At 43.8% G+C, this 12,875-nt stretch overlaps 2 protein-coding genes and 1 long non-coding RNA gene across 3 annotated transcripts in view; 2 read left to right on the top strand and 1 right to left on the bottom strand.

The window, feature by feature from the left end:
• The window catches only part of COMMD2 (COMM domain containing 2), a 49,501-nt gene extending 47,304 nt beyond the window's left edge, over positions 1-2,197 (top strand). Inside the window, exon 6 of the mRNA XM_064491890.1 lies at positions 1,963-2,197. The gene's annotated coding sequence lies outside the window, so the exon portion shown is untranslated. The remainder of the gene's footprint in view (positions 1-1,962) is intronic.
• Positions 2,198-6,501: 4,304 nt separating this feature from the next.
• LOC116152288 (uncharacterized) lies at positions 6,502-7,674 on the bottom strand. Its single transcript, XR_004135888.2, has 2 exons — positions 7,598-7,674; positions 6,502-7,034 (listed from the first exon to the last, which is right to left on the bottom strand). It is a non-coding gene; the product is annotated as an uncharacterized LOC116152288 (long non-coding RNA).
• A 203-nt stretch (positions 7,675-7,877) lies between these two features.
• The window catches only part of WWTR1 (WW domain containing transcription regulator 1), a 125,849-nt gene continuing 120,851 nt past the window's right edge, over positions 7,878-12,875 (top strand). The window contains exons 1-2 of the mRNA XM_031449127.2: positions 7,878-8,042; positions 8,464-8,897. Of these exons, the coding sequence (XP_031304987.1) occupies positions 8,467-8,897 (431 nt within the window). The 5' untranslated portion in view covers positions 7,878-8,042; positions 8,464-8,466. The remainder of the gene's footprint in view (positions 8,043-8,463; positions 8,898-12,875) is intronic.

The following is a 12,875-nucleotide window of genomic DNA, read 5'->3' as shown; positions in this document are numbered from 1 at the left end:
TGAGTCACAACACAGAAGGATTCTTTAATACACACAAATACTCCATTAATCAGGACTTGATTGCATTTTAAGTTACCTCCAACACATTTGAGTTTTCATTTACTTAATGAGAGGAAGAAGACAACTAAATTTCTATTTTTCAGTGCACTGAATGGCCACTAGATGATAAAGCATTTGTGAAATGATTCTGTAAGTCAGTGGAGAAAAAATAACTTTAAAAATATCTTCTCTCCCTTTTTTTTTTTTTTTTTTTTGAGGAACAAACAGAATTCTGTATGCTCATGAAGGAGAAAGAATTAAGACTCTGGTTCAGTTAAGAAGTTATATGAGAAATATAATTTGAGAGCCTGGAGGCATTAGAGGGTTTGAATTCTAGCTCTTCTATTAGAACTCAATGACCTTTGGCAAGGCACAAATTTTTCTGAACCTTTGTTTTCTAATCTGCAAAATAGGAGTTCTAGTAAGCCTTGCCTGCAATTCTTAGAGTGACTGTGAGATACCTGTGTGATTGTACATGTGAAATTGTTTTGTAGTCTGTAAAATATTATATAAACATTACTCTTATTATAGTAATTGAAATACTAATAACTTTTAATTATAACTAGGTGGAAATGTCTATAATCATACAATCAAATTAGGAATTATTGTATGGCAGACACTGTATAAGAATAAATTCACCCTCTTATTGAAGATTAACTGCAAATATATATATTTTAAAGGACACCTTTGTTGTTTTTAAGCATGTGTGAGTTGAACTTATGTCCATAGGGTCAGCATTTGCCTCCTGGGTCCTCTCTCCACCCTGTCTTGGGCTGGCTGGTCCTCTCCTCGTGTCCTTGGCTCCAAACCACGAGTTGACCTTTCTTGACCAGGCACGAAAAGTAACCTCACTTGAGTCTGGACAGTTCTGAGACAGAGAGATAATAGGAGAGCTTGTTTGTGCTTGGCTCTGGTCAACATGACAAATAAGACCAGGGGAGAGAAGTGGCTTGAACAGCTGCTGTAACCAGATCTGGGACTTATTTGGGTAGAGGGAGGAGCTGAATGACTTCGTCAACCAATGAATGCCCTGTCAGGTGGCAAACTCTTCCAAGATCAGTTTGAAAGACCACTTCTGGTCTTGCACACAGTGGGCACTCAAAAAATACATATATATTTCTTAAATATATGAATAATACTGACCACCTTGAATTTCCTCCAAAACAGTGCTAATTAGTTCTTTCATCACACCCAAAATAGTATTAATAATAGAGTTTGGGCTTCTGAGAGCAATGATTCAATTTCTCTATTATGTTACACATTTATAGATTTACACAGATCTAAATACACAGAGAGACACACTTATCTTTTTTATTTTTATGTAGGTTTTTTTTTTTTTTGTATTACGTTAGCATCTCAGTTTCATTCATTTTTTCCCCATGTTTTTGAACAAAGTTGTAATTATGATATTGATGTTTGTTTCTGGATTTTTTTTTCATCAAAATTATTTTAAAAATTATCTTTTTCACATTGGTGCATTGTCTTCATAAATACTATTTCTGATAGCTACCAAATATTTCATTGGATATATTGAGCTGTCACATATACTAGCCAATCTCATGTTAAATGTTCAAGAAGCTTCTAATTTTCCCCTCCTATAATTTATGCTGCAATTGGCAACTTTGCAATGCAGGAGGCTAGTTAACCTCTAAAACACAGTTTATGTTAAGTTTTCAGAAGTATATTTTTCTTTCTTAAGAAAAGTATTAATTAACTTTTTCCATTTAAAATTATTTTCTCTAGTCCAAAAAAAAAAATCATGAAAATATTAAAGGATAAAAAACTTGTGCACAGTACCCATGTAAAGACTAAATCTCAGAAATTCCTTCTCCTCTGGTCCAACTGCATTGCTGAAGAAATAGATAACATTAGGCAGAACACAGTCCCAGCCATCATCACCATAATCAAAATTATCTTCCTTAGGATCATCCAACTGATGGACTTAATAGGAAAACCAAAGTGAAGCCTGACAATGAGAACTGCACCTGGAGAGAGTAAATGCAAAAATGAGTGGCACCACCAATCCTTGTAAGAATTTGCAAACTCGCTATATGCTAGACACTGTGCTGAGACTCTTGGGATGTAATAAATTATGAGTACACAAATGCCATGTCCAATTTGTCAAGGAACAGGTCAGCCCTTATCCTCCTGTTGAAATAAAGATCAATCTTCAACAGTTTTCTGGACTCTATTATTATTCAAACTCTTACCTATTTAAAGTCCTTGTCTGTTTTGCTCCTCTTCAGTTGCTAATGGTGACTCTGCTCTGGGACTTTTCTCCATACTGGTTCAGCAAGTCCAGGCAGGTTCTGCCTCAAGGGCTCCTGGGCCAGAGTCTTTTAATGACTCACCCATCCGTCTAAGTTTTTGACCATTCATCTTAGCTGGAATCATTTACTCAGACCAAGTCAGTAATTCAGAGCTAAGAAAAGTAGCTTGTGGGTGGCTTTCCTGAAGCAAAATGGCAGATGACATAGTTGGGGCAACAGCCACTGGGCTAGGCAACCACATGGGCTGGACACTCCTGTGTAGAGAACACCTTGTAAAGTATGGGGAAAAGAAAAAAGAAAGTGAAGTCCTCTTACACTTGCCCTCAAAGAGCTTGCCGTCCTGTTCAGGAGTTGAGTCCATATGCAGTGCCAAAACTGTAGCGAACAGTGAGAAGGTACCTTACAAATGGTTACGAGTACACCAGTGGGCGCTGGAAGAGGAACAGGAAAGGTCATGTAAGGATCATCATTCCCTCAACAAGGCATTATGACCTTAAGAGAAGCAATTCCATAAAGAAATGCAAGATGCATCTAGCCCTGCAGCTATTTACAATCCAGTTGTCAAGGCAAGAGATACTGAGGTAAAAGTTAAAATGTAATAGAATGCGGTGTTACATGTAATTATGTTTCAAGGGAGTGAAAAAGACTAGAGCAACCTGAATTTAGGGGAAAGGAGGGAGAGATTAACAAAGGCTTGACAGTGCAGTAGTTTCAAGCAGGGTTCAAAGAGATAGGTGAAGCAAGGGACGAGGCCAAATATGCTTGGATCAGAGCCTGGCTGGAGAGGATGAGGGACACAGTTGTGTAAAAATTAAGATCAGAAAGCTGTGAAGATGGCAGTGTGTCCTTGGATGCTGCATTGATAGCTCTGACCTTTACTCTTGTGGGTAGTTGTGCAAAGCTTGTGAGCCAGGAGATGACATCATGAAAATGGGAGTCCAGAAATGGGAGACTGGGGGCCAAGAAACCAACTAGGAGGCCACTGTGAGCCTCTGGAGATAAGGTCCTGTTGTGGGAGTGGGAAAGGAAGGATGGATGCGAGGGACACCAGAAGGAAGAACTGACAGTGCTTGCCACTGGTTGGATGTGGACAGAGAGGGAGGAGGGACGGATGACTCAGGGAAGCTCCTGGTAGGAAGCATGTTGAGGGGAGGATTTGGAAGCTGGAAATCAGTCTTTGCAAGTGGAAAGGTTTTCATCTTGGCAGGAGTCTACTCTTAATTGATTATCTCAAAAAACCTGTGGTGTTTCTCTGAGCTAGGCAGGCAGTAGGTATCATACTGATTTGAAATGACAAGACCAGGGAGTAACTCCTGGCTCACAGGATGGGAGAGTAGAAAAAAGTACTCTGATCTAGGGATACAAACTCGGCTGAATCCCAGTTTTTTTCTTTTCTTTTTTTCATGAATTCATTTCACATACTTGGACAAAATACAGGCAAAATACCTCAGATATTGCCAGTTTGGTTCCAGGCCACTGCAATAAAGCAAATATCACAATAAAGTGAGTTGCTTGATTTTTTGCAGGGGGGCGGTTTCCCCGTGCATAGAGAAGGTATGTTTATACTGTACTGTAGTCTGTTAAAAATGCAGTAACGCATAGAAGCAAAATAGTAAAACAAAACAAATCAATGTACATACCTTAATTAAAAAATACTTTATTGCTAAAAAATGCTAAACATGATGAGCCTTCAGCAAATTGTAATCTTTTTGCAGTAGTAGCGTCAAAGATCCCAATCACAGATCACCATAATGAATACAATAATAATGAAAAAGTTTGAAATATTGTGAGAAGTACCAAAATATGACCGAGATACAGTCTGAGCAAAAGCTGTTGGAAAAATGGCGCCGATAGACTTGCTGGGTTGCCACAAAACTTCAGTTTGTAAAAAACACAGTATCTGTGAAGCACTGTAAAATGAGGTATTCCCGTACTTTAAAACTCATTGGGCGAGTCTCCTTATCTGTAAAATATGTCTATCTTTTCTGTGGGTCTCAGCCCAAATCGCAGCCATTATTTATTTAACACTTTAGCACGCAACATGATTTGTGTTAAGAACTTTATCTGAATTTTTTTTAATCCTTAGAATGTCCTGTCTGCATTTAAAAAATTTCCAAAGTTTAGTGGCTTAAAACAATTTTCATTTTATTTGCTCAAACTTTTACAATCTGGGCTGGGCGAGGCTCTAAGTTTCTCTTGGTCTCTGCTGGTCACTGGTGGGTTTGCAGTCAGCTGGTGGGCTGGCTGGGGGCTGGGCTCAGCACGGATGCTGGATGGCTGTACTCCCTGTCTCCAGAAGTCTCTGGGCCTCTTCCTCTTCAAGCGGTTTCTCCAGCAAAGTGGTTGTACTTCTTACCTAGTGGCTCAGATCTCCCAAATGTACAAAAGCAGAAACTTCCACACCTTCTTAGGGGTTAAAAGAGGGAACTAGAGTGGCTGCACTGTCGCATTTTCCAAGTTAAGTTAAATCACTGGCTTAGTCCAGATTTAGATAAGAAGGTCTCCATAAGGGTGTGACCAACAGAAGGGTGGTCCACTGAGGGGCAGCAGTGTCACAGACTGCCACAATACTATCTCTAACTTGTAAATGAATAATCTGTGACTTAGGGAGGTTAAATTACTCACCCAATATAGAGCAGAACTAGGCATTTCAAAGCTTGTGTTCTAAATCAGGGGGAGCAGATTAAATCTGTACACAGTTGTCTCTTGGTATCAGGGGGGAGTTGGTTCAAGGCCCCCTCACCCCACCTCAAGATAGCAAAATCTGTGGATGCCCAAGTCTCTTATATAAAATGGCATAGGTTTTATTTTATACAAAATGGTGTAGGTTACATATAACCTATGCACATCGTCCCATATACTTGAAATCATCTCTGCATGACTTATAATACCTAATACAATTAAATGCTATGTAAATAGTTGTGGTGCTCCACAAATTCAAGTTTTGCTTTTTGGAAACTTCATGGAATCTTTTTTTTTTTCTTCTTTTTAATCCACAGTAGATGTGGAACCCAAGGATACAAAGGGCTGACTGTAATTTGTTTTAACCTAGAATCCTGTGAGATGGATACTGCTATTGTCCCTAACAATATTGTCCCTCCTTTATAAAAAGGAGGAAAACCAGGAGTAGTTGAAGTATCTTGCCTCTGATGACTCAGGTATTTTGCTCCAGCGATTGATTATACACTTACGTACTAACACTGTACTGCCTCTTAGGGGCAGTATCCCATACAGACAAAGCATCAGTGAATGTTATTTAATCTGAAACTATTGTTTGAAGCACTGAAGCAAATCTCTTCAGCCATCCACTATCATATCTTATAGACTGTTTGGGAACTGGGAGTTTTCCCTTTGAGCTATCATGTGATCAGGGCAATTTCCATTTCAGGCATCTACTCCGTCCCCTACTATCTATTTCTTGAAGTTTGTCAAGGAATGACAGCATCCTTGCCCACCCAACTCCAACCGATTCTCCCTGACTGATTAACCTCATGGCTCCCTCAGTATTTTCCTCTTTTGTAGCAGCCAGGTACTCTTTATAAAGCAGGACCACCTTCCTTCTTGGGTGAGGACCTTCCTTCTTGGGTGAGGACCTTCCTGGAGTAGGGCTGGCCTCAAGTTTCCATCTATTAATTGTCAAGTGGCTTTTGAATTAGTAACCATCTTGGTCCCAGTCACTTCCTCTAGTTCCAAAGCTAATTTCCCCATTGTTGCAACGGTGGTGGCTTCTGACAACAGCTACAAAGATGCTGTTTCCCATGGAGTGACCTGTATTAGCTTCCTCTTCCCTCTGCTGGTCCTACGGGCAGGGGACTTGCTGTTGGGGAAACAGCTCGAGTCCCCTGACAGAGCCATGCTCTGCTTCCCTTGGACAGTGATCCACGTGGTTGTCTTTCTCTCAGGCAGCCCTGATTTTTCCCAGTCTTTGGGGAGTCTGGAATCAGAGCACACCCTCAAATACAGGTAATGAGGGGGCTCACTCAGGTGGCCTCTGTTCTGTTTTGGGCAGTGACAGGGAGAAGCCATTCAGCGAATGTCACCCTCGCGCCCCGCGCCCCCAAAGCCCGCCCCGTACTCCTACCTTTTCTAAAGCAGAACTGTCGGGTGGCCTTGTCTTTCCCGTAAACTTTCCTCCTTCAAAGAAACTCCAGATTTTTTTTTCTACCCTTATAAAAATGCTGAGGCACAATACTTGCATTTAATATAGTTTTATTTCATTTAACAAACAGATACGTAGGCGGGCTGGGTGACTTCAAAGCGCTTTACATGTATTGCTTCATTTGACTTACTTCATAAACTCCTGTTTAAATGAAATGGAGTCGGGTAGGGGCTTTCAGGAGCGTGACAACCTCGCAGCCACTCTCCCCTTCTCCCCAACTGGAGAGCGGGCAAGGGAAAAAAGGAATTGGGCCGCTCCGGGGGGCCAGGCCACCTCCCACTTTCCGCAGCTGTCTTGCGAGGCTAGATCTAGAAGCAGGGGGTCTCCACCCCTCGTTCAGTACCAGTCGGTGGGAGGGTGGGTGGCTTTTTCCGGGTCACTGGCGCACTCTCTCTACTCCCTGCCACCTGCTACGGTTCCATCCCGGCTCCAGGCTCTCTGGAGGGCGTCAGGGAAATTCCAATCCTCCCACTCCCCGCGCGGATGTCGCGGGAGGGGGGGGGCCGCGAATGCTCTCCCTTTCCAAAGCCCAGCATTAACCAGGATTCTTCTCAACCCCTGGTGACCTGAGCCACCCCAGAGAGGAAAAAAAAAAAAAGATAAATGGTTTTAAAGCTGTTTGTTTACAATGAACCAGTTGGTGAAACCGCATCCCTAGCGACACAGGCACTTTCTGGGCACCGTCTGCGCACGAGCAGACAATTGAAAGCCAAACAGTCGAAATGCCTCCTCGCCAGACCAAATATGGTCACAAGCGCTAAGCAGCCTCCTGTGGAAAGGCTGGCCTCGTTGGTGTCTCCCCGCGCAGGGGCGCACCCGGGCCCGCCCTCAGGCAGAACCACCGAGCACTGCCGCGCTCCCGCGCTCCCCGTCCCGGCACTCGGCACCAAGAGAGGGCGCGGCACCCAGGACTGGCCCTTCCTCGGTCTGGGCCCCTCACCCGCGTGCCCTCTACCGCCCCCAGCCTTGGTTTCGGTCCACAAGCCCTTGATTAAACAGGCTTGGGCCACTTTCCCTTTGATCCCGCCCCCAAGTCAGTGGTAAACTCAAAGGAATGCATATCTAGGGCTCCGCGGGAGAGGTCCGCACGACCAGCACGAGTGGGTGGGGGGCACCCATCTCCTCTTACCCTGCAAAGTACCCATCACGCCCAGGGTTTTCTGGAGCCGAGTGGAAGGAGGAGGAGGAGGAAGGGGAGGGACGAGCTGGGGCAGGCAGGCTCAGGACTTGGAGGTCATGCATAATTCAATAGCTCAACTTTCGGGCCCGCCTCTTTCCTGGGAGTGGGAGTTTGCTCCAAACTTTGTTTATGGGACAGTCCGGGAGCCGCGCCGGCCGCGCTGTCTGCTTCTCCTCCGCCTCCTCACGGAGCGAGAGCGCCTGAGGCCAGTTCGGGGGATGTGAGAGCCGAAGCCCCACGGCTTGCAGGCACCGAGTCGGTTCGGGAATTGCCAGCCGGGCCCCGGCTCCAGCCCAGCGAGCTCGGGACGCACCCGAGCGACCCAGGCCCGACGGCGAGTTCCGGCGGGACGGCGGCCGCCGCACGCCCACACTCGGCTTCGCTGCGCGCCCAGGTAGTGCCCGCTGGCGCGCGCCCGCTCACCCGGCACAGCTCCAGGGTGCCTGGCTCCTCGGGCTTCCAGACTCGAGATGTCTTGGAGCTGGCTTAGGTTGAGACTTCTCTGGGGGGCTGCCTGCCCTGGAACGTTTCGACCTGCCCTTTGCCATCAGCAGTTCAGCGGCGTCTCCAGTGCAGTTAATTCCCAGCCTTCCCCCGCCACCCCCTCGTTCCTGCTAACTTCTTCGCTTCAAGAGAGTTGCATAATTCTCGAGGCCAGGAGGGACCCCTCCCCCATGCGGCTGGTCTGACTACTGAGTGTCTGGGATCCCGAGGCGGACACCTATCTGTCTCTTTTTCTTTTCTCTCGATTCTTCCCCCGTACCCACTTCTCCGACCTTAAATAAAAGCTGATCTGCCCTCCTTTCTCCTTGCAGAAGATGAATCCGGCCTCGGCGCCCCCTCCGCTCCCGCCGCCCGGGCAGCAAGTGATCCACGTCACTCAAGACCTAGACACCGACCTCGAAGCCCTCTTCAACTCGGTGATGAACCCCAAGCCCAGCTCGTGGCGGAAGAAGATCCTGCCGGAGTCGTTCTTCAAGGAGCCTGATTCTGGCTCGCACTCGCGCCAGTCGAGCACCGACTCATCCGGCGGTCACCCGGGGCCCCGACTGTCCGGCGGCGCCCAGCATGTCCGCTCGCACTCGTCGCCCGCGTCCCTGCAACTGGGCACCGGCGCGGGCGCTGCGGGCAGCCAGGCGCAGCAGCACGCGCACCTCCGCCAGCAGTCCTACGACGTGACCGATGAGCTGCCGCTGCCCGCGGGCTGGGAGATGACCTTCACGGCAACTGGCCAGAGGTACTTCCTCAAGTAAGTCAACCTGGAGCCAAGGGGGCCACAGAGTCACTATACCCAGGGCGCGCATGCTTATTCTTTTGCGTGTGATACTGTGTGTCAATGTGTGTCCTTCCACGGTTCTCGCCCAGGGATCTGGGAAGCTGGAAGTAGGGAGTAAGTCTCTGGGTTTGGAATTGTAAGGGATCAGAAACAGAGAGTCTGGTGAAGTTCTTCCAAGGTTCTAGAAGTCACAACAGATTCGGGACGTGAAAACGCTTAGACGTAAGAGGTGGGGAAAAGTAGTTTTGAAGGGATTCTTATGAAACACATAGATGACTATGCCCACAATCTGAAGTATTGTCACAGACTCCTGGACACAAACTTTTACTCCTTTCCTGCCCACTCTAAGTTAGATAACTCAGAGCCTGGTCCATTGGGATGTGACCCCCAAGATACATGCTAGAAAACTTCTGAGGCTTGAGAAGGAGAGGGTCTTGGTGGTGTAGGTGGTCTGCGGTCATTCCATTCTTGGGAAAAGCAAGCTGGAAAAGTGAACATTGCCTAGTAGGCCTTTCTGCTACCAGCTGGGTGACGTACTGACCACACAGCATGGTGATGTAATTACCAACTGCGTGGTGAAGTAGTTGTGGGCTGGGCAAATCAATTGTGTGGAAATTGGGTCAGGAGTTTTGTTATATCACATTTGGTAACCTAAAATACCATCAAATCAGGAGGCTGCTTTGTCATTCTTCTTCCCTTCACATTGTTCCGGGTTTTAATGTAATGAATTTTACATTTGTTGGGAATTAGACTGTATAGGAAAATATATTCACAGGCACAAAGAAGGTCGTTTTAATTGTGGTACCCTCAAATAATTATATTCTGGAGGAGAAACCAAGCTGAAACTTGAAATGAAATCGGTAACGTCATGGAATAGTGGGGGTAAGGGTATCAGCAGCCTCTGCGGGAAGTCATCCCAGCTGGACCACTTGGTTCAGGATTGCTTGCACTGGCTGGCTGTTCCTGCTATGGAGAGAAACTCCTCTTGTAAGAACTTGCCTTAGACTTTATTTTAAAGCCCATGTTTCTTTGGTTGAGTAGTCTTAGTTTAGAAGTAAGATGTTATATGCTATTTTAAAAAGAGCCTTTCTTTGCCACTAATATTTGATACTTTGATTGCTATGAGAGGACCCTAATAACACATACACAGTAATGAATGAGGCTTATAATAGCCAACCCTTTGACTCATACTGGTGACCAGTTACTCCTTCCCCATCCCAAAGCTGTTGACATCCTGTGCAAGGAGGAGTTCTTTATTTTGTTTCTAGGGTTGATGCAGTGCTGAGAAGCACTTGACCTGAAACAGACTTGATGATTACTGTATTCCACAACTGGTCTTCTTCTGGTTATTGAGTGATAGTGTGGACACGTACTTGATTTCTAAATGGCTGGTGGAATTCAAGTATGTGATGTAGTATCATGACATGTTCTAAAGGATGGCATTAGTATATATTACTATATAAAGGTCCAAAATAGCATCTTGTATTTACTTGTATTACTTAGGTAAATGCAGTTTTGAATTATTTTAATGTGACTTTTATAGAAATGGACTTAGTAATTAATACAAATAAAGGCCCAATAATTTATAATAATTTTGGGGTATATTTTTGGTCCCAAATGATTTTTGAACCCTGTTTATAAATATATCCACACAAATATATATATGATCAGTAAAACTGGTTGTTAAAAATATGAAGTAAGAGTTGGGATTGCCTAGTATCTGAGGAAAGTTAGGGAAACAATCCTTAAACAAAAGCAAAACAAAAGAATTCCCTGTTATACACATGTTTTGAATAGTGGAGTAGCTCAAAACTATGTTTGTGAAACTAGGTTAAAAATGGAAGTTAGCCTTGGGTTTAGAGAAAGTTGATCTGATCCATCTGCCTTATCCCCCCCAGCTAAAGCCACTCCTCGATCCAAAGCTGGGTGCATCTTCATTTGGCTTTGGGTAGTCAGTGAAGACAACAGCTGGGAAAATGAGTAGGTAGTGGGCCTATAGGCCTGATCTGTTGCTATCCCTGGAAATTTTTTGGCCAAGTAGCTAAGGGAATTTAAGAAATTAAGTCATCGTGACTATTGTCTTTCAAGATAAGCAATCTGCCAAGAGTCTCTGCTCTGCGTTTCTTTTGGAGCTTTGTTTACAGTTGGAATATGGTAAATGTTATATGTCACACTTTGTCACAGAGCCTCAGAAGGCAATATATTTTGGTGGATTTAAGGAGAAGCTTGGAAGATGGTGGCAACTGACCCTTAATTAATTTTCTTAAAACCTGCCCATGGCTTTGCTCCATCATCTGTGAAATGGGGCTAGCAGTGGAATCCTATTCTTGATTCTGTCAGGATTTGAGGGCTTTATAAATCAGAAATCAAAGTATTTTGTAATTGACAAGATCTTTTTTGGCTAAAAAACTGAGGCCAGGGAAGGGTGACAATATGCTTTGGGATCGTCATGTCATTATTTAATGGTGGACCCTGGACTGGCCCTCTAATCTGTTGCCATCCACTTAGGGCATAGTTTTCTGTTTTCCCCACTCCCACCTTTAATCCCCATGTCAGTTCCCCAGCTGAACAGTGAGCTTTATGGGAAATAAAGCCTGGACATCTAAAAAGCCTTAAAAAGCTTTTTGTCATTTTCTCAGGTAAGACTGTTCCTAAGTATATGATGCAATCACTTAGGCACCTTTTCTAAGCATTCACACCTTTCCTGTGATGTTAGGGTAGCATTTAACAATGGGGAGGATCGAATGTTAAAATGCATGGCCTCTGAAAACAACTGCATTGCTCCTGCTGTCTGCTGCAGCGACTAAATCCGCCTAGGATGTGTAGGTGGTGGGCTCTTAGCAACTGGCACGCTGACTTTGAACATCGATCACATTAACATTAAAAAAAAATGCTGGTTGTAAATGGAATATGTGTTTATTTGTACATAGAGCAGAACATAGAAAATTATAAAGAAGAAAATCACCTAGCTTCAGTAGAACTTTCCATTCTTTAGAAGAATTTTATTTGAAAAACATTTTATAAGGAAAAAAAATGTATCCCCACTCTTAAATACAATTCTAACAAAACCATTTGCCTGCTACTCCCATTTTTAGTAATAATTTTAGTGCTTTGCTTTTTCTGAAGTGTATGGTGGGAAATTATTTCTGTCAAAGTGATCTATATATACACTTGGTAACAAATCCAGTAACACAGAATTACTTCTGTTGAAAACAGGGGTTTCCTTCACCTTCTCAAGGCTCACAGTGGGAAACTTTTGATTTTTTTTTTTTTTACTATTCCTGTGTTTAATTCTTAGATTGTCACCCTTTAACCCTAAGTAATGTGCTTTTACCACAACTTTTGATTTATCAACTTACACCTTCTGATAAGAAAGTGAGAAATGTAGCTCCTTAAACTGTTTTTTCCCTTCCTCTCCCAAATTTGATATTTATATTATTTTTGGTTTGTATATTAGGCCACCTTTTTTTACTTCTGGTAACTTTTGGTAAGTCCAGGAGGTTTGGGTGGCTATCAGTTCTACAGTTTGCTTTTTGTCAGTAACGCTTTAAATTCTGAAGCCCTGACCCCATAAAGATTTTGCGCTTGCCCCAGAATGGACTTTTTTATTCATAAATTATTTTTAAAGTTGAAAGTCCATAGGCAACACTTATATTATTAAAATTCTAAATATAATTTTTGCCTTGTGTATTGAGATTGGATCCTAGACTTACACACTGGATTTGGTGTCAAGACTCCTGGGCCACTCAAAGGAGAATATATCCAGCACTGTATTCAGCACCAAAGTGAAATAGATCCTTTCTTTCCACTCTTTATCAGTTGTTCAAAATTGTATCACCTTTAATTTCCTCATATCTGGACCTTGACTCTCTTAAACATTTTTTTCTAGTGTTGCTAACTGCCTTCTTATATGTTTATATATTATTTATCTTTATTATGATTTCAAAATTT

The sequence above is a fragment of the Camelus dromedarius genome, chromosome 2 (genome assembly GCF_036321535.1).
Source record: "Camelus dromedarius isolate mCamDro1 chromosome 2, mCamDro1.pat, whole genome shotgun sequence".
Taxonomy (NCBI): domain Eukaryota; kingdom Metazoa; phylum Chordata; class Mammalia; order Artiodactyla; family Camelidae; genus Camelus; species Camelus dromedarius.
Note: the sequence above shows the minus strand (reverse complement) of the source record. Positions and strands in the feature narration are given on the sequence as shown.